We start from the raw sequence: 25,674 nt of genomic DNA on the forward strand, positions 1-25,674 counted from the left end.
TCACAGCCAAAGAAATTTATTTTAAAATAGAAACATACATACATACATTAAGCTTTAAACAATCAAATTTTAAACAAAAGGAAAAAATGAGCCATTTGATCCCAGAGTCCATACAGAACGACTTTTCATGTGTGTGAAATCCACATAAGGGGCACTTGGACAAGTTGACGTGGAAATCCATCATTCTCTCTACCCTTGCGTGCTCAGGTGTCCAATGGCTGCCATGGGACACTCATGCACTGAGAGCTACCCTTGGGTGACTGCCCGCTGGCACCATCACCAAGACCCAAGTTCTCGTGGGCTGTGTGGTTAAGTGCTATGGTTCCTTCCAAACACAAGAGAGGGTGCTCAGCGATACTGAGAAATGCTCAGAGGGATTTGGCAATGCAGAAGATGTGATGTCTAGGAGTTCCCCTAAAGCCCCCAGGAATACTCATGGCACAACTGTGCTGTGCAGTGCCACCTGGGGGCCTGGGCCGAGACGTTCAGTCTGGGTGGGGCTTCCGTTTAGGCTGCTCCTCATAAGACTCCCCAAATTCATTGACCCTGCTCTTATCCACAGGGTAAAGCCTGCAATGGTAGGGATGGATAACTATTAGTGAGACAGGCCCTTTCTGTCCTTGAGAGGAAGACATGGCTCCTCTGCAAACACCCTCCAGTAATCTGAGACACCTCCATGTCAGGGACCTTTACAGGTCTCGGGGCTGCCTCCCCCCTCGCTAGTGCTGCATTCTGCAGGGTTGGGAAATGAGGGCTTGGCTAACCAGAGAAGGAAGAAAGACCTGCAGTAGGGTGGGACCTGGAGAGGCCTCACTGCGGGGAACTGTGAAAAGTTATCCAGGCAGTCACCAAAACAAGTTCTAGACAATTATTGGCTTTGAGCACTCTGCCCATACGGCTATGCTCTTCAATCCCGAACCGCCTACTCTAGCACCACAGCCTGCCTCTGTGAAGACACCAAGGCAGGGAGGGATGCAGTGTCCACTGTGTGAAGTTCTCCTTGATGCCCCACAAACAGTAAGACAACCAGATCTTAGCTTTAAACAAACCCACCTCCCATCAAAAGCCCTGGGGCTGGCTCTCTGCATAAAGAGTCGGGACCACTTTAAGAGTGCCCCGCTGGCTTGAGATGTCGGGACTCTCACAGAATAGGCCTGTAGCAGGTGTCAGTAGCTGAGTTTCTAACAAGCCCATATCTATCTTCAGATGTGTCAGAGAACCAATTATGGATGTGAAACCTATGACCCAGACCTCATTCAGCATGCGGGTGTGGTACTATGTTCCTATGACAAAAGTTCTTCCCAGACTCACAGTGCATTGACATAAAATAAAAGCCTAGCCCAGGAACCGCTGCAGGCAGTTGAAGTAGTTTTGGGAAGACAGGATCATCCTGTATTGGATGTAGTGGCATTTCATTTATGTTGTAATATATAAAGCTTGCCTGAAGTTCAAAGAGTAAAACAGCCCCACTGGTCAGTCTTACAGACAAGGCAGTGGTAACACACACCTTTAATCCCAGTAGCCATACTAGCTGCTATAGAAACCAGTCCTAGAGAGGAATATAAGACAGGATAAGACAGCTCTCAGGCAGTCTCATTCTGAGATTCCTGGAGGCAGGATCGCCATTTCAGACAGAGGTAGAAGAAAGAGCCAGTGGCTAGTTGCTTTACTTTTCTGACCTTCAGGTTGAACCCCAATTTCTCCGAGATTTTATTACTTGTGTTCCAGTTGGACAGCCACATCTTAGAAAGCTTAGAGGAAGCACTGCCATCATAAGGGGATGAAGGGGAGGGAGGGGTTCAGGCTCCAGCGGCAGCTACTGGGGAACGGGAGGTGAGGTGGCAACACTGGAAGAAGCCCTTTCCTCATCATGGACTTAGGCTCTAGGGCCAGAGAAGATGGGCAGCCTAAGCCTCTATTGATTTTAAGGCTTATTCCAGAAAAATCCCCAAACCCGGCTCTACCCATGCACAGACCACAGGCAGTGATGCATACGCACAACAGAAAGACCAGATGCAAGCCCTGAGTAGGCAAGGGAGGCTAGGCAAGCGTTTGTGTTTTAGTAAACGTATCTTCTAGAGGCTTTCCCTTGGCCAGGTTGGTAGCTTGGATATGCTGTTTTGGTCTGAGGCCCTGGTGGCTATTAGCTGCTGGTTGGTGGTGGGTACAGTCCGGGCCCAGGTGAGAGAGCCACTGACCTCTACCTGCAGGGCATGTAGCCTGAAAGAAGAAGAGCACCCCCACCCCGCCCCACGCTGGAGACCTGTGCTTGAGGACTATTTGTGCAGGGGACACTCTTACACTGCCATCACAAGACACAGCTGGAACCTATTTTGGGCAACAGAGAAAAGCCACCAACCGTCAAGTCTGCCTGAAACACAGGCAGGTGCAGGGTTCTACAACCAAGGAGTTGCATGTGCACACTCACCACCTCTGGTAAAGGTAGACCAGGAACACCACGTCATCTCTGAAACAGGCCAGTCGGTGGGATGTGGGCATGGTGATGATGAAGGCGAAGACATCATCAATGAAAGTATTAAAAGCCTGCAAAGCCAGATGAAGCAGTGAAATCATCACAAAGCTGGAGTCCGACATTTTATGGCTCCTCAGCTGGCGGGACCCCCCACTGTGATATCCACAGCAACAGTGCATGAAGGTCTAGCATGGCACCAGAGCCGCGCCTGCAGGGCAGCGGGGTCCCAGGCCCAGGAGTATCGGCCCCAGTAAGAGAACCAAGAGCACAGCTGGGCTGGCTCCTCAGAGAACTGAAACTGCTCCCTGTAAGCTCAGTCTACCCAACCCTGTACGAAGGGTTCCAGGCTCTGTTGGGAAAACACAGAGCTCTGGTCTCACACGGAACCAAAATATATTTGTGTTTTGACAGTGTTGCCAAAAAGGAACGTGACCCTTCACTCACAACTCCCCCTTACCATGACTATGAGAACCTTCATCCTGTAGTTGGTGGCTTTACAATTTGAAAAGATGTCTTAGATGTGTGTCTGTGAGCTCATGTGCATGCACCCCACAAAGGGTCTTCCAGGCATTCTTGGCATGAACCTGGTGCTTACCTTGTAGGTAAAGGCCTTCCAGGGTAGGTGTGCCACTGACTTCATCTGAAACAAGGAAGATACCACAGTCAGTCACAGGCAACATAGAGAACATAGGAGTATTACCTTAGCAGAGACACCTGGCCTTACCTTGTAATTGACAAAGAGCTGGGGCAACATGAAGAGAAAGCCAAAGGCATAGACACCTGTGGAAACAGAAAACATGCATGAAAAAGAACCAAACATCCATTCTGCCGGGGCTATATACAGAGACACCCTGCTTCCAAAAGACCTCAGTTGGTTTTATCACAGTGCAGCTTTCTGGCAAATAAACTCACCAAGAGTCAAGGACAAATCATAAAAGCTGATTGCTGTTAACTTTTGTCTACAAGAATTAAGCAAGAGTTGGGACACTTGGAAACATGCCAAGATTAAGCCTGGAACTCAGACCTAGAAGCATGTCCATCCAGAGCTACCTACTTATAGGTAGGCTGCCTGGCCTCACTGCTGTTCACTGGTACACCCCAAAGCACGAGAATCCAAGGCTCTGACACTTAGCCACAGGACACACACACACACACACACACACACACACACACACACACACACGGTATACAGACGCCATGGGCTGTGAACCACACACAGGGCAGCAGGGCATTGACCAACCTCCCAGCGTGTCCACAAAACTTAGCTTGCCATATTCTGGCTCCGGTGATCTGAGAAATTCTATGGAATGAGATGTCAGAGGGGATCTGAATGCTAGTGTTGCCTATTTTTAGGGAAGGAAACAGACTAGCCACTGGATGTTCAAAGCTCAGGAACAGGCTTGTTCAGTGCTTAGGCCCCACAATGCTGGGCACTGTATGAGTGCTAAAGGTAAGGAACCAACTAGCTTTTCATCCTAGAAACCTGTCCCATCAAGTGATGGAGAGGACCTACTGCAAACACCATCACCAAGGAGGAGACACACAGACTCACCATTCACAAAGCTGTTGATGAGCCAGGAGTACCAGCTGAAACAGAGGTAAAGAAGTTGTGACCTGACGCCAAGGACATGTTGCTGAATGTTAAAATGAAAAATCACCCCCTAGGAAACCGATTTTGAGACCCAAGCACTCAGGGTGTCTCATGTGGAGAGACACCACTGAATGGACAGATTTCCTTCCCAGGACTTCCAGGGAGTCAAAGCAGCATCATGTTGTTAGTTTCTCTTTCAAACTCTGTCCAATCTCTGTATTCAAAGTTGGGCCACCGCAGGGAAGAGCCTGCACTTCCCAGGTTGAAGCATGCCATGTGTACTGTGTGGTCACGGCATGCCAGTGGTTCCTGTCCTCTTCACAACCCAGAGGAGATGAAGACCTACATCTGAGAAGGGTCCCTAGTTCCTGGCAGCCCAAGTGGGAGTGGGTCTACCAGGTGCATGTGCTGTGCTCAGAAATCAAGCTAGGGTTTTCAGTTGGGAAGAGGAGGGTGTGGACTCTGCCGTACTCACCTCTTATATTTGATATTGAGGAGTGAGTAGACAGCGCCCCCGACACAGAGAGGGTAGAGCAGGTAAGACAAGTACTTCATGGCCTGCGAGGGACAGCGGCAGCTATTCTAGTTAAACACCCCAACCACCAAACACCTCAACAGATGCATCATCTAACTTGTGACAACAAGAGCAAGGAAAAAAGAGAACCCCAATAAATTTCAGGTAATAGCACAACTGTGTGCAATGACCATAATTCTGCCAAGACTCCAAAGTGAGAACTCCCACGCATACCACGGGCAGCAATGACTGCGACGCATCACCCCAATGCATCAGACTGGCAAATTCAGTCAGGAGAAACCAAGGAAGTGCCCAGGTCACAGATCCAGGCGGCAACTACAGCACAGGTCCTCTATTTACTCTGATTTGTTGTTTGCTATCATCTCACTAAAATCTGAAATGCAAATAGCTGAGTTTTGAACTAAAATACCAAAACCACCCTGTACACAGACATCCTGTTAAATCCAACACGTCCCACTCCTAAGCAACAATGGGGAGGCGAGGGCCTGGATGCCAGAGGCGTCCTGTGGCCTCTGTATGAATGAACAGAGAAGCCAGGTGTCTGGTAGAAATGATCTGCTGAACAGCAGGAACTGTCCAGGTAACAGACTAGGAACCCGTGATCTGAGACTGTTCCTTCCCTGGGAAGAGGGTACACCCACATGTTTACCCTTGGGACCCCTATTCAGGCTGGTTCCATCACATTCTCAGGACAAGATCCCTCCAGATTATAGCAAGGGCCCAATCCTTTATGGTATCACAGGTTCCCCAACTGCTTACCTGGGCATCGTACTTCTCAGTCTTCCTCTCAGATTCACTGTGGGTGCCAAACTGTTGTGAGATTAATATCATGTCAGCTGACTCATGAGACTATCAGCACAGCAAAGCCAGGACTGTAGCAATCAAGGGTGTAGGGTCCACTGTACTGCCCTCATGACAACGCTGGCTGCACCCAGCCTCGGGCTTAGGCACTGGCCAGTCCTGCCCCAGTTCCACCATCATAAAGGCCCTGACCCTTTGTCTACTGAGTTGGTCCAATCTCCTGATGAATCAGGTGAAAAATTAGCAACTGATTAGAAAGCTGACATGAGCTCGATCAGTGAGGTCCTACAGCCTGGGTGAGGGGCCCCATCTTGTGCAGCACTTCTGCATGCATGTGCCTGTGTTCCGGGAAGCTCTGACTAGGCAGGAAAGACAGGATAAAGGGCCTCCAGAAGGTTCAGCACTAACTTGACGGCAACTAAGAAATGGCAGTCTGGTGAGTCTGTTCAGGAAGATCTGTGTCTGGAGCAGTCGTCACACGTCTCACCTGAAACACAGGCCTCAGGCCTCTCCAGGCCACTGTCATCTTCAATGCCTTCTTCACTTTCCAAAGCTGCAGGCAGCAAAGGAAATATACATGTAATTCTGAGACGCTGGGTTAGGAGCTAACCTGAAAAGGACAAGACCCGGCACCCTCACCCCATCCCACCAGTCACGGCTTCTGTTCCCTCTACTTCTCACGGTCATCTGTGGACTAGGAAGGCTCTGCACTACGCTCTTGGCTGTCCACACCTGGTGGACTGTGAAGTCACTGGAAAAACACAAGGAAACCAGACTAATACCCCAAACCAAGACAGTCTTCCTCCTGGGCCCCAAGCCTCTTCCTGAACTCACTAGGGATCCCTGTCTTCTTCAACATCCTTGTACCAGCAGTATTTACTAAGGTCAGGTCTAGCACATTGCCTCTTAAGTTGGATTTTAATGTTGTCGGACAGTTATGGAGTTGTGGTGTCGATGAAGCCCATCTCTCAACAAGCATTTGGTAGCCATAAGGGCCAGTAACCAACAGGACCTATTCTAAGAACTGGACCCCTGGGTCTGTCCCTTGCTTTCTGCTTTCCTTCCAGACTGGGCTCCTATGTCCCCACAAGTGCCTAGCAGCAGCAGCACTAGGTCACCAAGTGTCACGTGCCATTACCTATGGACCACATGGCTGTTCCATTCCAAATTCCATTCAAACCAGGAGCTTCTCCAAAGTCATATCTGTTTGTTTCACTCACAGCGGCTTATAAAACCTGTCAACACAGGGTCTACCCAACAGGATCTACTGCACCAAGATGTGTCCTCAGAGACTTCCTTGCCCAGCAGATGTCTCCCTGATGTTTCCAGAGGTGTGCAGGTCCTCTGAGGGACTCCTGTTTCAGGACTCAGAATATCTGAACAAGTCCTGAAGTTCACAGACCTCGCAGAAACCCCATCCTGACCCAGCATGGTGTCTAGGACTCACCTCAATGGCAGCCCCAATACCAGCAGGGATGAGCACCAGCAGGCTTGTCTGTTCATCCAGCAGAAAGAGGAAGATGACCACGGTGCTGAAGCAACGCCAGAGCACTGGGGACATGAAGACATGAGGCGGTGAGGGCACTGCACCCACCCTTTGCACCCATCCACCACCGTTTAACCTCTCACCCCTCCCCTCCAGCTCTCCTCGTTTGCCGCCCCAGTTAAAGAGAAGCAGCTGGGCTGGAAGCAGAGCTTAGCAGGAGAGCCTGTACTTAAAACTACTCAGATCCTGGGCTGGAACAGATGAAAGTACTTTAAATAAATTATCAGAGGCCACAGAATGGAGCAGAAGGAATAGGATATGTATGGTCTAAGCAGGTACCAGATCTGGGTGACAGTCACAGATACTGGGCTGGCTGCCCTGGCTAAGTGCTGGCTTGTGCCCTCACTCTGTACTCTTCTATTATGTACCACTCTGTGGTTTGTTCCTTTTACAAAGCTATGCTTTTGTTCCTATCAGCAAGAGGTCTCTCTCCCATAGGTGCCTGGTGACAGACACTGAGGGGCTATCCTGCAGTAAGTCCAGCTCCCAATGGGGTAGCCTCCCCGTACTATCCCTTTACACCTGCACCTATACTCATGTCAAAGGCTTGTCACCATTACAACTCTACCACACTAGCCACTGTTCCTTTTGTTATACCGCAAAACCATCACTGGATCTTGTACAAACACTGCTCTGCAAAGTCAGGTCTCATTGACGAGGACACTGTTCCAAGTGCTAGGGAATTTACTATGAAACTGACTCCAAAGCCAGCAGCCAGAGCTTCTGAGCCTTGGACAACACCCTGGGGCATCCTTTTTGGATCCAGGAAGGAGATGGTAGACAGAAGGTCTGGTGCTATACTGAAATCTGTGAGCAATCAGGCATTAACAGACTGCACCTTGTGCCTCCAAGGGCAGGCCAACTCCACACCCTTATACAGACGTCCTGTGTGTTGGGACTTCACAGCCTCAACGGAACTCAGAGATGCTTCCTGGCTGCTGAGGCAGGGCCTGGGGTTATGCTGCTTGACTTAAGAGGCATCTCTACAGGCAAGCCTAGATCTAGGGGTGCTGATGAGGAGTGGGCAGGAGCTCCAGGCTTCACAAGGAACCCTTGGGCAGGTGGACTATCCTGGGCCCTACCTGCTTTGGTAGACATTCCAATCATGCTCTTCTTTTTCTTCCAGAAACTGATGTCATTTTTAAAGGCCAGGAAATCAAAAAGAAGCTGTAAAGGAGACAGGACAGCAGCTCACACTCTAGTCTCTCACGCCGCTGTCACTGACCAGGTAGACTCCAGGTACACTCTGCACAGACCCAGGTTCAGCGAGACATGGTCACCATCTGTCAAACCTATCCCTACACACGTCCCACAGGCCAGAATGGTGGAACTTGAAGGGAGACCTTAATGGGGCATTTCTCAAACATACATCTTTGACTCAAATCCCAGGGAGAATACCTTGGAGTGTGACCATCCAGGTAACCCAACCTAGGCCTGAGCCCATTACTTAGAACAGTGCAATCTCACTGTGTGGCCTCTTACAGTCATCCTTATAAAGTTATATTTGCTCTGGTGTGAATGGTACCCAGAAGCCCCACTATACCCCATGCTTCACTACCTTGCACCCTGACTGTACCCAGCACACTTGTCAGAGAGCTCTCTAGTACGTCTGAGCTCTGCTTATGACACATCATGCACACAGACAGCACTGCTCACTTTCCTGTTGAAGAGTCTACTAGGGGATAACACATAGGGTTATCACATAGGCTGTGCAGAACCCATGAACTAGGTCAACTGACCCCAACTGAATACCAGCACCCGCCCAGCCATCCCAATGTCTCCCCCAGTCCCTGCAAGAAGAACCCAGGGGGCAGCTCACGTGAAAGGCTGCAACAAAGAAGGTCAACGCTAAGAGATATAAGTTGGTGTCTACAAAAATTCCCTTCACTTCATCTGCATCTTTTTCTGAAAACCCTGCAAGGAAAACACATTAAAATTCAAAAAGAGCCATTTCAGTCTTACCCAATGTCACAGATATTTTTCTGAATGTAGAAAACTTTTATCTTATCTGGAGCAAAAGTCAACAGAAACTGTGGCATTTAAAATATTATGTTCTGAATAAACCCAACTTTCAACTAACTCCTAAGGCTACAATCTAGAGATAAAATAAAAGGAGCAGAACCACTGTAAGCTGTTTGACAAGGCCAAAAATGACTCCATAAATGACCCCCAGCAGGGTCCGTGTCAGCTGCTGGACAAACAGGTACAGTGTGGACTCACCAAACACCAAACACCCGCTCCCACCTTGGCCAGGGCCCAGGGCCACCCACCGAACTGTTGCAAGGAGTACACGGCGTCCTGCATGTGGATCCAGAAGCGCAGCCGCCCCAGTGAGATCTTGTCGTAGGACACAGTGAGTGGCAGCTCAGTGGTGGAGCGGTTTATCACCTGTCACCAAGAGACCACAGGTGAGGGAGGACCATCAAACATGGCCAGGATGAGTAACTCAACTTTGGAAAGGGGCCTGCAGCTACGCACTATATCCCAATAGACCTAGATACTCTTACAGATCCCTGTACAACTTTCCGCAACTCCATGCCAGCCCCAGTGGGTGTTGCAGGGGGCAGGGTCTGATACAAGGCTCATTCCTCATCCTAGGCCCTTTTATGCACAGACTGAGTTTTTCCCACAGTTCTGCCAGAGATTGTCTCAGCGCTGAGTAGGAGAGGTGCTGTATTGACTCAATCCTCTGACAGCTCTGAGCACCAGCTTGATTCCATGTATTTCTTCTGACTATACTTGCTGTGAGCTCATCATTTTAAGCGGTGCCCTATTCCATGCGTGTCCAGCATTTTTACAAGCTGCACAAGCCCTGACAACGAGGAAATAGGCTCACAACTAGCATTGGCTAATTGTGAAACTGCTCAGCTTACTAGCTGAGCCAAGGAACAGATCTGTTTGGCTGAGGTGCCATGGACCTTTCTTAGAAGAGTGGGGATTGCACACAAGAAGGACATGAAGAGCTGTGCTCTCAGGTGGACCATTAGACACAACACCTATAGCAGGTGAAGTATGGTCACGATTTGTAAGACATGTGCACTACTGTCACACTTCATGAGTTGGAAACCATCATCCAACCTTCTGCCCCAACCTCCTGCCATGAACATTGCTGGTGTTAAAGATATGTCACATACAAGGGAGCTGGCAACCTGAAATCTGTCAGGGTTAAGTAGTCACTAGGCCTAGGACTCGGCGGCTAAGTGCTCTACACATCATGGATGCACCTCTGAACACCCCTTAATTGTGTCCCAGGGATCCACTATAAGGTCCTATCAGAGTCTGCTAGCTGGACTAACCTAGCAGGCTAGACTGCCTCCTTAAGATGACATTCCTCTGAAACGGCTCACGTGGAAGAGCAAACAATACACAAATCGGTGTCACAGCGAAGCTAGCTGCCTACATGTTCACTACAAGCTACCGGACCTTACAGCAAGCCCATAGGGGTTCCAACAGGATCACCAGAAGAGAATACACAATCTGCAGATGCTGGCCTATAGCCTCTAACCACACTAGCTTTTAGACAAACACTGGATACCCAGTCACAAAAATACAGTCACTTAACACAATATCCCAACTGCTTGCAAGAAATCAGCACTATTAGGTCTTGCAGTATGTTTGCAAACAGCCCCAGGTTTACAAAGTACAGCCTGTACATTTCACAGAGCCCAGTATTCCAAGTTTCAACAAGGAAAACCAAGTCAGAGAAAGAGTCAGAAGTCAGTCAGACTTCCTAACCACAGGTCATCTAGGTGCAGATGACACCTGAGGAGAGGGCAGGATGGTAGGAGCCTGTCAGCCTGAGCCACAGCCAGCAGCAGAGTCAACCAGGGGTCTGAGGGGACCTGTGGCAGCTCCCTGTTGTCTAAAGACATCTAGGCTGTCTGTTAGGGAACACTCACTAACGACAGTGGGAGAGGCACAGGTGCTCACCTGTGACCCCAGTCAAAGCTCCTTTCTTGCCCCAAATTACTTCCACCGTGAAAGAACACTGAAATAAGTCCTGGCAGCAACTGTTACAACGGACAGGAAATACTTAGCATGGTATCTGATGCAGTGACATTAAATATTAACCACCGTTAGTCTCCTTATAATGCAGAGCCAAAGTTCAGCCACGTTTCTTCTCTCAAAATACCCTTCTTCTCTCTGGAAAAATAGCACCTTTATTGCTATAAAAGGGCACCAGAGTGGCCATTTCATCTCCACAGGACCTTGGCATTGCCAGTGGCTATCCTAGGAGTTGTGGCTCCCTCCCAGGCCAGGTTCAGCTGTGAATCTAGTTCTACAGCAGGACTTGCCTGCTTGTTAGGGCATACAGAAATGGCAGTGGGAGAGACACTGTTAGAAACTAGAAGCATAAGCGGTCTCACATGCCAGGAGCAGACACGCAGGCCTTTCTGGTAGAGTTCTGTGGGATTACTACCTAAGATCCCAGTGACCGATCCAAGAGTCTGCCATCAGAAGAGAGTCCCAAAGAAGGCACCACTAAAGGCAGAGCCCAGTCAGGTACTGAGACCTCTTTCTGGCCCAAACATGGCAACACTCCCCACTCTCAGGGGAAGCTCTTTGCTGTGTCCAGGAAGAGTGTGGCTCACCATCAGGTCTTTAACCCGGTTGCTCAGCTGGTCAATGAACAGGATGGGGAGGTAGTGCACTGTCTTTCCAAGCTGAATCCTGAGGGTTTGAAGCAAAAAAGCCTGAAGTCAGTGTCAAATTTATCCCCCTGAGGCACTAAATATGTGCAGAAAGTTGGTCACCCTGGGAGCATCCCACCCTGTATCACTATTGGCTGTATCCTGGCCACTGGATCTCACAAGATGGCTTCCCAAACAGAAGCAGGAGGGGGTAACATAGCATGACAACAGTTATAGCCACCAGCGGGGAGACCCACACCCTCTAAGTGGGTGGTGGGGCACTAGCTGGGGCACAACCTCTGGAAGGCTAGCTACACACAGCAGGTTGCCTGAGAGGAAGGCTGGAGACAGGGTCAGAGCTGGCTCTTTCTGTACCAAATGAATATAATCTGGAGCATGTATACAGAAAACATTTTATAAAAAGATTTAGGGTTGGAGAGTTAGGTCAGTGGTAGAGTTTTTGCCTATCATATAATGTCTTGATTCAATTCTCCAACACCACGAAAAGATTCAAACTTTACAAAAGAAAATACAGAACCATTGACAGTATCAGAGAAACTATCTGTGAAGAATAGAAGTGATCCTCAGCCACTTCCAAAAGCCATATGACACCATGACGGCACACTGATGGATCTCAACACTGGGCTTCCCAAACACAATCACAGTCACATTTAACTAAGGATGGCAAGCAATATTTAAGTCACAACTTAAGAGAAGAAATCTTAAATTTAGTGAGTACAGCTACAAAACCGTCATCTCACGGCCCAGGGACCGTAAGAACAGTGCACTGCAGTCAGTCGCTTTTTGTTTCGGCCCAGGGGACACCCTTCCTGGACTAAAAATGAGATGCACTAGCTGGACACTCACTTCCTCCTATTCCTGTTGGTCATCTTAACCATCACCTCTGAAAGGTGAGCAAGGGGCTGGATGGGGTCTACGGCAGCTCACAACACTGACAGGGTCCAGAATAAAGGTAAGGCACACCCTTTTTGGGCTCACCCACGACTGATGCCTGCTCTGCCATCAGGTCTAGGACTGGCTTCCCTCCCAGGGTTCCACTTGAGACTTACATCTTCATGTACCGATGCACATCTGCAGGCAGGGAGGACCCATCAAAGACAAAGTCATCCACCATCACATTCAAGGTCAGCCTGGGTCGCCAGTGAGAAACAGGTTCATCCAGGGCATTAGATGGCTTCTTCTCTGCTTCTATCTGCTGCTATAAAGAATAGAAGTGGAGGCTACACTACCTGGAACCAATTTTGAGGCCAGGGTCTCCAACGGAGAACCCACTGGTTCCCTAGACTGGCAAAAGTGGGAAAGGAGGCCTAGCCGAGGGGTTCTAGGAACCTTGGGCTGTCAGTCCCAGACCACATCCTCCCTCCTCCCAACTGGTTCTGCGAGATCTTGAGGGATCAGGGACTGGGGAACTAACACAGCAGGCCTGCATCTTTCTGAGCTAGGGAAAGACTCCCGAGAGACAACACTAAATGTGATAAAAGGTAACAAAGAGTGGTCTGAAAGGAGATGCACAGGATCTGTTACTGATCCTAGATAAAACAAAATCAGGAGAAAACTCTGGGGAAATCAACTTTATCTCAAACCCAGATGCCTTGCTCAGGAAGCAGCACCACCCTATTTCCACTCAAATGGCTGTCACACGGCATTTTCTGTCCCAGGCAACAATAGTAACAGTATTTACTGGTTCGAGACTCTCCATACTACTCCACATATAGACACCAGCCTGCCCCCCACACTACCATCATGAAGCCTTCCCTCATCACTGCCCACAAGGAGATACAGCAGGGGACAGCAAACAAAGAGTATTTGTTTGTTTGAGACAAGGTTTCCCAGTGCAGCTCTGACTGTCCTGAAATTCACTCTGTAGACCAGGCTATCCTCGAACCCAGAGACCCACCCACCTCTGCCTCCTAAGGGCTGGGATTAAAGATGTGTGACATCACCGTCTGGCTAGGAATCTGCTCCTAACTTCTAGACGATGGCTACTTTGTGCAAAGGTGCCATCATTCTTGTTTTGTAATCTGTCTTACCTTCTACTCAATACAGACAGACAGTGAATATTTCTTATTTTATGCCATGAGCCCATGAATGACTCCCCTGCCCCCAACAGTCTTAGTCTATAGTCCAGACTGCTCTGGAACTCATGGAAACCCTTCTACCTCAGCCTTAAGTACTAGGATATCAGGAGAGAGTCATCTTGCTTGGTTGAATAACCACTTTCGTGAGTAACTTTTTCTTTACACAGTTCTCTACAGGTAAACAAAACATAAAACAGTACCTATGCCCTTCCTATAATTTTGAATTATGAGCATAAAAAGAAATACCTAGTCATGTAGTCCTTCCTACAGTGTGTGTTCTGTATGTTCACACACATGCACACGTGATGACTCTCACCAGAAAGCACAGGTGAGCGCTGAAACATAACTGCCCTCCAGGAAGGCATTCACACCAGGAAGGCATTCACACCAGGAAGGCATTCACACCAGGAAGGCATTCACACTTGCCTAAAGACACACTTGCCCTCCAGGAAGGCATACACACTTGCCTAAAGACACACTTGCCCTCCAGGAAGGCATTCACACTTGCCTAAAGACACACTTGCCTTCCAGGAAGGCATTCACACTTGCCTAAAGACACACTTGCCCTCTAGGAAGGCATTCACACTTGCCTAAAGACACACTTGCCCTCCAGGAAGGCATTCACACTTGCCTAAAGACACACTTGCCTTCCAGGAAGGCATTCACACTTGCCTAAAGACACACTTGCCTTCCAGGAAGGCATTCACACTTGCCTAAAGACACACTTGCCTTCCAGGAAGGCATACACACTTGCCTAAAGACACACTTGCCTTCCAGGAAGGCATTCACACTTGCCTAAAGACACACTTGCTCTTCCAGGAAGGCATACACACTTGCCTAAAGACAGCAGCGCCAGATCCAGAGAGGGGGTTTGCTAGAGTGCTATGAATCAGTGTCCAGCACTAACCTGCTATAGTTTATCTGCAAACCCATCGGCTATTATTAAGTATGACAGTAATAATCACATTCCTTTAAACTTCCATTATAAGACATGCATGCAAACTCTGAACAAGAAACACAAGCTTGCTGCAGTGATCTGTTAAGGCCCCGTACCTGTGTGGCAGACTCCCCAGTGAGCAGGTTAATTTCTTCTGGCTTGGGGATCATGTAGGTAGTCAGAGGACTGATCAGGTGTACCTGTTTCCCATCGTGCCAGGGCAGCGTCCCAGCATGGTGTAGGAAAATATACGCGTACAGAGTCCCATTGTTTCTTGTTTTCTTTGGTACAGAAACATTAACTGTCCTAAAACAGAACAGTCATTTTAAACGTGTGCATGTTAAGTCCCATGTTTATTATGTAGCACAGTCAGTCCTCAAACTCAGGTTCCAAACAGCTGGGATTAAAGCTGGGTATCACCATGGTGGCACACACTGGTTAGACACATGGTAGCTAATCATCTCTTTAGATTTACACAATCTAATTTAGCTTAGAAATACTAAAAAGGAAACACACCTTCCTATGACTTTTCAGAACACAATCATATCCCAAGCACTATGAAAAATACAGCACTCCCTGCCTCCATTTCAAGAACCTCAGAAGGGACTTGCTTTAAAAGCCATGGTGGGAACCGCTACAAGGAGAAGCAGACAGGGGACGGCTTCCTCTGAAGCTCTTAAGCAGAGACATCTCTACCAAGGAACCAAAAGGAACTCCACACACACACACACAGGTGCTGAGTGCACAAAACTCTGCTGCCATGTTTCCGGCAGACGTACGCTGACGTGGAGCTCAGCAAGGGCTCTTTCCAGGAATACTCATGTTTCTACAACTTCCTCCAGATCCAAAATCAAAGTTTCACTATCTGTCCCAGCAATTGACATTGGTGTGATGAACAGGAACAGGAAACAGTATTTACCTCTACAAAACTAAACCCAACTGGAAAGTAAACGGTGCCAGCACTTCCCAGCCCCATTTCAAGAGGACGGGAGTTGGTACTTAGCAGCCGGGAGTTGGTACTTAGCAGCCGCTCTAAGGCCACAGGCTAATAGACTTGGATAATGATGCACCAGTGGGAGCTGAAGACCCGCTGACTAGTGGGGCCAAAGCCTGTTGGACACTAGTGGGGCCAAAGCCTGTTGGACAATACAGAACCTTGATTTGAGGAGCAAGTGATTTTAACTTTTATTTGAACTTTTATAAGTTAGAATCACATGAATGCAAAACCATGTTAATTCTCAAAAGTTAGTATACGTAGCTGAGCACTGATGACCTATTCTAATGTCAAAGGTCACTTATCGACGACTTTCTGCACAACGTTTCCACCATCCCATGTTCCCCTCTCATAAGCAACAGGTGAACCTACTTCTACTAGGTAAATCAATATCCTGCTCCTTGGGGCACTGCCAGCAGACAGGACTAGCAACTACTTTCTAAGTGACAAACTCCACACTGGTGACTTTCAGGTTGAATGTTTACATTTACCTTCTCTAGTATATCCTCACTCTGTACATAATTCGACCAGTGACATCGTGGAACCCACCCCTGGCAATCTGCCCCACATCCACACCTTTCAAATTTAGACTCCACATCAAAGTCTTCCACGTTCAAGACCAGGTCCACATTGTTCTCTGCACCAAGGCTGGACCGTGTTGTGGTGTAAACACTTAGCTGGAAAGAGTGAACAAGAATGTAAGGTCAAAAGGTCCTGACTGAAGACACATCCCTGTTGGGGCAATGCAGGCAATCTGGGGGCTACCTCCCCGGGGGAGAGCTTGGTCTTGGTCTTAATGGCCTGTGTGACACTGTTGTGAAGAACCGGAGAGTGGAGCTGACGTGAAGTGACACGGGTAACAAGGGTCAGAGTTTAGCAGCCCGAAGCATATGGCGTGAGTACTCGCGGCGACTTCCACTGGGATTCCCTTAGGAAACATGTGTGGGGCGATTCGACTTCAGTTATTACCAGGGCAGAACAGGGTTAGCCAGAGGGCAGCAGAGACCAGAGAAGCCCCAACTAACTCCAGCTCTCACTGCCACCTCATCAGAACACTGGACGGTGGTGACATCAGTGTAGGGGGTAACGGCACGGGGATCGCACGCGTCCCGTTTCTGACAAGTGCCAGTAAGGTATGGGGTAGCACCGGCCGGGAGGCGCCCTCTTCGGGCCCCCGACTCTCACCTGCAGCTTTGGCCGCCGGGCCAGATACGGCTGGATGCAGTTGGCGTCGCCCGAGCACGGACGGGTGTAGACGATACCGTACATGACCCAGCAGGTGTGCACCACATACACCACAAACACGCCCACCACCAAGCTGGTGAAGGAGCTGCGGCCGCTCCACATGGCGCCGCCGCCGCCGCCTGCGGGCCAAGCGCCGCCGCCGCCGCTCACGGGAAAGCCGCCGCGCGACGCCGCCGCCGCCGCGGGGAAACCAACGCGCCTCGCGCGGGCCGCCGGCCGCTTCGCATGCTCCCGCCGCCCACACCCGGAGCCGGGGGATTCGCTGGATTCGCCGGTCGCCGCTTCCGGGACACCAGCCGACGGCGGAAGTGGGCGCGCGCGGCCTTCTGGGAACCGGGCGCTCAGGCACGCACGCGCGTCCGCACGCCGGGCGCGTCCGTGACGTCAGCCTCCCGTGCGGTCCTCCCGGCGCGCCCCGCGGGGACCTGGTGGGACCTTTACTTGGTTGGACGTTTGTTCGGAGAGATGTCGCTTTGTGCATTGCTCTCCTTGTTCCCGGCATCATCTGAAGGTTGACGGAGCGGTCCCAGGATGATGGCTGGCGGGCGAGGTGGAGACTAGCCATAACGGTAGCCTCCCAGCTCATCAAAGTCTAGGGTAGCGTCCAAAAGTTAGGAAAATGAAGAGAAGAGACTCAGGAAACTCTTTTATCTTGGGTGTGGAGTTACCAGTTTGATAACATGCAATTCGAGATTGTCAGAACGGGTCATAGAAACTTTTACAGGTCAGTTGCCCCTTTTCTCAGCAGAAGATTGAGTCCTTTGGGTAATATAAACTTGGGTCCCCCGAACCTCTGCAGAGGTAGGTTCTGTTTCAAGCAGTCCTGTGTTTTCCCGACTTGCACACCCATTACACATCCAGATAAAAGCGTCCGGGCGTCATTTAATTCTCCTTTAATATTTCTTGATTTACAGTATGCACAAACAAAATATATATGGTCTTACTCTACAAAGGAAGAACCAGGCATGTCACAATCAGATCAGTGCAACCCCCAAAAGTCAATGATGTAAAAACATCAGTGCTGGACATCTGGAACTCATGATGTTTTAGGCACCAAATAGTTTGCCACAGCATGCAAAAAGTGTCTCTTCAAGGCTCAGGCCAGCTCTACTCCATGGGTGCTGCTGTCCTTGGTGGTTGATCCATTGTACTGGCATCACCAAAATTCTGGGTCTGCACTGCTACTGGGCTGCACTTTTACCAATAACCTCTCCTGGGATGTCTTTAGGGACTCCAGCCCTGCCACATAATGCCAAGACTCAGCTACTCTCCATGATCCCTTCATGCCTTCAAAACCAGTACCACCTTCAAAACTATTAGATATTACCAAGTTTGGCTGTCAGCAGGAGGTATAACCTTGGCCACCTCTGAAATGGCTTCTATGAGCTGACTCTGAGGAAGCTTTCTCAGAAGATTTTGCCTCAATGATGCTAATTTCTTCTCTTTAATTTTATTAAGTTTATTCATTTTTATGTCCCGACTGCAGTTTCCCCTCCCTCCTCTCCTCCCATTTTCTCCCTCCTCCTTCTGCCCCCCATCCATTCCTTCTCTGTTTCTGTTCAGAAAAGGACAGGCCTTCCATGAGTGTCAACAAAGCATGGCATATCAAGTAGGACTTGGGAGCCCATATAGCTAGGCCCTCTACATACGTGTGACAGTTGTGTAGCTTGGTCTTGTGGGACTCCTAGCACTGGGAGCGGTCTTGTCCTTGATGCTTTGGCTGGCTTTTGGGATCTTTTCCTCATACTGGGTTGCCTTATCTAGCCTTAATTTGAGGGGAGGAGCTTAGTCCTATCTCAGCTTGATATTCTGGTTTCTTCTTAATCACAGCCTATTCTCAGTCCCAGATGACCAGTATGGATTATCCAACCAAAGGAAAGGTTTTATTTTTAGTGCTTCCTCTCTCTCTCTCTCTCTCTCTCTCTCTCTCTCTCTCTCTCTCTCTCTCTCTCTCTCTCTCTCTCTCTCTCTCTCTCTCTCTCTCTCTCTGTGTGTGTGTGTGTGTGTGTGTGAGAGAGAGAGAGAGAGAGAGAGAGTGTGTGTGCTATATCTATGTTAGCAGATGATATGTTAACTTTCATTTTTTAATTTTTTTATTTTGCTATTCATTTGCTGCATTGGTTTAGGGTTTTTTGTTTGGTGTCATGGTTTTTTTAATTGATGTTAACTTTTATTTTTTAAAGATTTATTTATTTATTATGTATACAGTGTTCTGTCTGTCTGTATGTTTGCAGGCCAGAAGAGGGCACCAGATCTCATTACAGATGGTTGTGAGCCACCATGTGGTTGCTGGGAATTGAACTCAGGACCTCAGGAAGAGCAGTCAGTGTTCTTAACCTCTGAGCCATCTCTCCAGCCCATGATGTTAACTTTTTAATGTCTTATCTATACCATTATTTGAGGCCCCTTTCTGAGAACCTTCCAGAAAACAGGTTCAGGAAAAAAATCTGAATCTTTCTGTTTGTGTTCAGTGTGAACTCTGACAATGAACAGGTGATAATGAAGATGACTGGGAAGTGTAAATCCAATACACTTTGCTCCTTTGTAAAGTCCTGGGGTATGATCAGAACACAAAGGAAACCGTAATGGACTTCCCATAATGAATGTCCCTGAAGTGTTGGGATGGGGAGGAAAGACACACGAGAAAGATGACAGGGCAGAATCGGGCCTCTGCATGGTGCATACAGCCTGATTTGACTCCACTGACTCAGGACTGGTGCTAAATGTCAGCTATTAGGGCAAGGGAGGCATGAATCTCTCGCTTCTTGTTCGCCCAGTGTTTGAATTCCAGACTCCAGGCTGGAGGTACATTGGTCATGTTTAATTACAGTCTTCTGTTTGAGGATCAGAACTGCCGAGGGTCAGTGCTGTAGGGCAGAAGTCTCTGTCCCCTTAGCCAGGAAGAGTCAGGGAGGGTGAAGGTGCTGAGCAGTAGAGGCAGCTTCTAAACATGCACATTTGGACTTTTGATATGCAAACTGAATGTAGTATTCACATTGCTGGTCCACTAGGGTCATTACCCTCATTGATGGTCCAATTCTACTGAAGGAAAATCAATGGGGTTGCCAGTGCCAGCTGTAAAACACAGCCCTGTTATTATCGTACACACAGCCAGGCCAGGCTCCCACAGAGCTGTCAGTCTGATTCAAGGCTGGGGTTTATAGTTACCTCAAGAAATCTGGTTTTGAGCAAATAATAGATTATATTCTTTGGAGCTCATGGGGAGCTAAACAACTTTTGACAGCCAACAAGCTCATGGAAATGGCTTTGTGGCAGACATGAGGCTGCATCTGTTGCCTCATCAGACCTTCGTGCTCCAAGCTGATGCCTTCCATAAGCACCAGATCGTCCCTGGCTGTCTCTGTAATTGCCCCCTTGACAAGTGCGATAATGACAGCTGTGATCTTCTACCTCAAGACCTAGTGCCGGGAACAGAGTCCTTCCTGAGCCAGGGAAACTTACCGCAAACAGAGAAGATTGTGGATTCCTCAGACATAGGTGTAGATGTAGGCTCCCAACTCCTCATGCATATCCGAGAGAACACCTTATTACAGGGCACACTGGTGGAAGCCATCAAGAATCAGTGTCAAGTGGGTGAGGAAAGATAACCACATATGGCAGCCTTCTGCTAAAACCTGTTCCTACATCAGTTCAGCCAGTTCATGCAGTGACCCCAGTTAGAATCAAGTCGTTTTATACAGATGAGGAAACTGAGTAACAGAGGAGATTTTTTTTTCTCTAGATATTTGGAGCATGCCTTTAAGGGGGTTATCTTGAATAGGTTAGTTGAGCCGGGAAGATCTGCCCTGAAGAAGAATGGCACATTTGTTGGCCCTGGGGACTGGACTGTATATAAAAAAAAGATTAAGCTGAGCATGGGTATTCATTTCTCTCTTGACTGCTAATGCAACCTGACCAACTTCCATAAGCTCCTGTTACCAGGACTTCCCCACCATGATGGACTGGATCCTTGAACTGTGAGCCCAAGTCAACCCTTTTTCCTTTAAGTTGCTTTTCTCAGTATTTTTCTTACCACAACAAGAGTAGTAACTAAGACACATGATCGTTGTCTGGCTTCCACTCGAGCGGGCACACAATCATTTAAGCTACAGCAATAACCAGTGGGGAAGAACCCAAATCCCTATGTATAGTGATGTTCAGTTGCCTAAGCTCTGCAGCCTTGACACAACCCACAGACTTTTGCAACTGTCTGTTCAAGGGTATTCCTCATGGTGTCCTTATAATACACAGGAAATGTAGCTAAAAGATCCCCTGAAGTTCTTCGAGTCTAGTTATTGAACCCAAAGTGGGGGAAGGCAAGTTGTAGCTGAGGGGGGCAGAGATGTGAGAACTCTGGGGATTGGAATCTACCCGTGACAGGAATGTGAAGCGGGCAACCTTTTGAAGCTTCACCCTTATCTTGTGGGTTATATACCAAACTGGGTCATTGATGTTAGAAATAGATTGAAAGGTAAGATGCTCAGTGCCCACAGAGTACCGCGTAATTGCTTGAGACACACACATTTATTTCAGATGAGATGTATTGTGTAGGTTGTCCTATTTACCGAAGAAAAATCAGTTTCCATTCTTGATTCCTCTGGTGAATCACCACATTTCTTGTCCATCCCAGTTCTCATCATCATGGCGAAGATGCTGACACACTGGAGACATCCTCCCTTTTGACTTTCCCTGCATTTCTCTCTCAGTTACAAAAGCCCACGTTGGTTTTACCAGGCAGGTTGCCATGAACACACTCACCGACCTGGCTCTTCGTAATGAAAGGAAAATCAATAGCAGTTCAGACACAAGACAGCCTGTGTACTCTGAGCTTCTTCACCTCCAGGTTGAGGCAGCTTGTAAGTTTGCTCCCTGTTGGTGAAGACAGCTGGCATGTGGCTCCAATCAGTTGTGATGGTGGGAGGGGGCAGTTTACATCTTGGTAGTTAGGAAGCAGAGAATGGGAATATAGGAACCATAGCAAGATAAAGGCCTGAGGACACACTCTCAGTGACCTTCCTGACCTTCCTCCGTGTAGGCCCTACCTAACTCTCACTGCCACTCAACGGTGCCATCATACTGTCAATCCACTGAAGGGTTAATCTGCTGATCAGGTCAGATCTATCCTGGTCTAATTGTGTCTGGAAATGCGCCTCTCCTCCCCTGCTCCAGATTCACCCAGATGTGTGTCACTAATGTCCTAGGTGCTTCTTGGTTAAGTCGACAGGACAAACCATCACGGGGACCTGTTGTGCAGTTGCAGTAGCAAGAAATTTTGGTACCAGTGGTGGAGCAGGCAGATGGGTCAGCAGAGTGGAGAGGGAGTTCAAAACTCGACCCATGTGAGTGTAGTCAACTTGCCTTTCATGTAGGAGAAAGGCAGGTCACTGAAAGGAAGATGGGCCTCTCAATAAAGGGCAGGGAGCAACAGATAGCCGCATATAAAAACAAATTAAGTACATGAGACCAAAAGCTAAAATGAAGAATGACAAAATTCCTGGAAGATAATATGAAGGAAAAACAAAGACCCCTGGGCTTTACAGATGCATTTTTGTAGAAAAACATATCAAAGGCACAACTCAGAAAGGAATAAACTGGACAAATGTGCTGCTGTGTGGGGCAGTCATGAAAAACGTTTGGGCTGGGCCGGGCGGTGGTGGCGCACGCCTTTAATCCCAGCACTCGGGAGGCAGAGGCAGGCGGATCTCTGAGTTCGAGGCCAGCCTGGTCTACAAGAGCTAGCTCCAGGACAAGCTCTAGAAACTACAGGGAAACCCTGTCTCGAAAAACCAAAAAAAAAAAAAAAAAAAAAAAAGAAAAACGTTTGGGCTGTAGGGGGAGAGAGGAATATGGGAACCTTTGCCTTCTGCTCGGTTTTTCTGTGAGCACAAACTTGCCCTGAAACACGGAGTGCCTACCATGACCCAGAGAAGGAAAGAAGTTCAGAAAGAATGCAAATCATAGCCTCTTGGGTGGAGGTGCAGCTGGTGGGTGTGAGGACACCTCAACTCCTGATTTGTCATTCCCAAATGTTGGGTTGATGTGACTCAGTAGCATCAGAAAGCAATTGCAAGAGCAGAGGGCTGTGGGAGACCCATACATATGACAATAGGAAGAGGCTGCATGGGTCAAAGAAATACAAATGAGGCTTTTCCACTTTGGAAGCTGCAAGCCTGGGATCATAGTGTCTCCAGTTCCCACTTCTCTGAGAATCGTCTCTTCCCTAACTTTCTCCACCTTCTTAGGCTGCTGGAAAGAGGTGGCATTCCCTGGCTTATGGGCATACCACTCAGTATACTTGCTACATCCTGTGAGATCTCTTAAGGTCTCTTCTCTTACGAGGGCATGTGAGTTCTTAGATTTAGGTTCCATCTTAATCTGACATATCTCGTCTTAACTAGCACATCTGCCAAGACATCATTTCTAAGCCATGTGTCCTTCTAAGGTCTCGGAGGACTTGAATTTATGGCACACAATTTCCACATCTGTTGGTTATTGAATAGTCTGATATAGCCACACCACGGGGGAAATCTTGAATGGTGTTTGAACACAGTTCTCACACTGGCCGTCTTGGCTAGAACTGCATTCTTTTACTTTTCAAGTAGTCGTTTTTGAATGGTTTACAAAACTTTTCAGTACAGTACAGAGAATTCCAGCACATCCAGTATCACTTCGCCCAAAGCCAACATCTATCACAGTACAGGGTTCATAGTTGTAACACTGATTCCAGTATGGCACTGTCAACTGTGCAGACCTGGTGTGCAGTCCTTGGCTTGTGTCCCGTCCAGAGCCTCTCACTGCACCTCGGCATCTCCTCCCTTCGGTGACCCGGGGGTCATGCTCCAGGATTGGTGGTTGTCACTGGACACCTGGAGGCTGTGCTGTCATCATGTCTACCATCTCTTGCTGGGCTGGTGCTCACGAAGTGGTGCCTCTCTGTGGTTCAGTCACCACTTGCTCTTTTTCCCCTTAGGGTGAGACTTGGTGATTAAGCAACAGGCCATTGCTTATCTTATTTCTGACCACTATTCTTAAAGTCCTTTGATGACTCTGGCCAAACATTATTGTGCTATCTGATGAATGGTTTCTGGTTCCCAACACTCCTGGGTCTGGCCGTCCATGCTATTCAGGTTGACTTTGTCCTTTGGGCATACCGCTTTGGAGCACTGCTTTACTTGTGGGAAACAGGCGCTTTAGGATCACCACAATGCCCCTGTGTAGAAAAAGGTGTAATAAACACTTGGGACATGGGAGTACTCAGGGGCAATGGGCATCCTAACATCAGGTTCTTTTAGGAGGTGGCATGGGACACATGCTGTATTGCCAACATCTATGCCGTGTTCCATCCCACATGCCATCTGGCTGTGTGTCTGTGTGCCGTGAATGTCCAGTTCCACAGTTCAGCCTGCTGCCTTCTCTCCATCCTGATCATTTTCCCCATTCACAGCTGGTCTTCCCAGGGCAATACGTGATGCCCACATGACAGCTTCTGGCTACAATGGGCCTCAGCACAGATGAGAAGGCATGTTTAATGCTGTGGTCTTGTCCTGGTGTGGGTGCGTGCGTGCATGTGTTGTGACTAGGATCTTGCATGTGCCGGGCAGTTTCTCTACCCCTGAGTTACACTCACAGCCCCTGGCTGTTTTGAGCCAGGTCTAACCATGTTGCCCAGACACTTTTGAAGCCCTGAAGTGACAGGGCATGACCTCTCTCCAGCTTCTGAGCTTTTGTTTGGATGTGTTCTGGGCAAGGGCCCTGAATGCACCTTTTGCATTGGTTCCCATAAATTATGTCGCTTGTCCTGATTACCTATAATATGTTTGTTTGCTTCTTAGCTCTGGAACACACACAGTGATTGCAGAATTGCTACGTCTTGTCTCCATGCAGACCGGCTTCTCAAATGAGGGCAACACACAGCTACTCCTGCCTTTCGTCTCCTGTCAGAATTCTCCCTCCACAACTGCACTCAGAGAAGTGCACAGACTCCTCATACCAACGTTTGGGGACTCCCTGGCTAATATTAACTACGTTTCTTTTTTTGTAGGTTTTTAAATTGATTTTTATTGAGCTCTACATTTTTCTCTTCTCCTCTCCCTTCTTCTCCCCTCCCATTCAACCCTCCCCCAAGGTCCCCATGCTCCCAATTTACTCAGGAGATCTTGTCTTTTTCTATTTCTCATGTAGATTAGATCTATGTAAGTCTCTCTTAGGGTCCTCATTGTTGTCTAGGTTCTCTGGGATTGTGATTTGTGGGCTGGTTTTCTTTGCTTTATGTTTAAAAACCACTTATGAGTGAGTACATGTGATAATTATCTTTCTGTGTCTGGGTTACCTCACTCAAAATGCTGTTTTCTAGCTCCATCCATTTTCCTGCAAAATTCAAGATGTCATTATTTTTTTTCTGCTGTGTAGTACTCCATTGTGTAAATGTACCATGTTTTCCTTATCCATTCTTCTTAACCATGTTTCTTTCAAGGGTCTGTTGCATTTCTGTGTTCCTCCAGAAAGAATACCAAGTCCTTCTCACCACCTGCTCCTCCAGGCAGGAGGATATGTTTTGTTCTTTCCCCTGACCTTTTCACCCTTGCAAGGGGTGAATGTGCAATTGGAAGGAAGAACATGCAATCTGGCAGGGCTGCAGAGGACTGAGGGTTCCTGTAGGTCCCCGGGCAGAGTGCTCAGTGGCTGGCCATGCACAGGCAAAGTAAGTATTCCCTGGGCATTGATGTGTTGAACAGCCCAGCCAGAGGTGCCCAGGTGAGGCAAAGAGGGGCTCAGGCTGGGCAGAGAGTCCAGGGACTCATGAGGGTACTGAACTTCATACA

General features: G+C 48.4%; 1 protein-coding gene across 2 annotated transcripts; it reads right to left on the reverse strand.

Moving 5' to 3' along the window:
* On the reverse strand, window positions 1-17,038 carry Clptm1l (CLPTM1 like). Of its 2 annotated transcripts, none has more exons than XM_038322990.1 (17): window positions 16,793-17,038; window positions 16,184-16,284; window positions 14,730-14,919; window positions 12,648-12,793; window positions 11,539-11,617; window positions 9,217-9,334; window positions 8,766-8,860; window positions 8,029-8,113; window positions 6,848-6,951; window positions 5,888-5,953; window positions 5,359-5,409; window positions 4,540-4,622; window positions 4,026-4,060; window positions 3,198-3,253; window positions 3,069-3,113; window positions 2,429-2,544; window positions 1-570 (listed from the first exon to the last, which is right to left on the reverse strand). In XM_038322990.1, the coding sequence occupies exons 1-17, from the start codon at window positions 16,952-16,954 to the stop codon at window positions 486-488; spliced, it is 1,617 nt and encodes a 538-aa protein (XP_038178918.1). In that variant the 5' UTR covers window positions 16,955-17,038; the 3' UTR covers window positions 1-485. The 2 variants fall into 2 exon arrangements, with proteins under 2 accessions (XP_038178918.1, XP_038178917.1); XM_038322989.1 differs by having other exon boundaries at window positions 12,648-12,796; window positions 16,793-17,036.
* Window positions 17,039-25,674: the final 8,636 nt, after the last annotated feature.

Source organism: Arvicola amphibius, chromosome 3 (genome assembly GCF_903992535.2).
Source record: "Arvicola amphibius chromosome 3, mArvAmp1.2, whole genome shotgun sequence".
Taxonomy (NCBI): Eukaryota; Metazoa; Chordata; class Mammalia; order Rodentia; family Cricetidae; genus Arvicola; species Arvicola amphibius.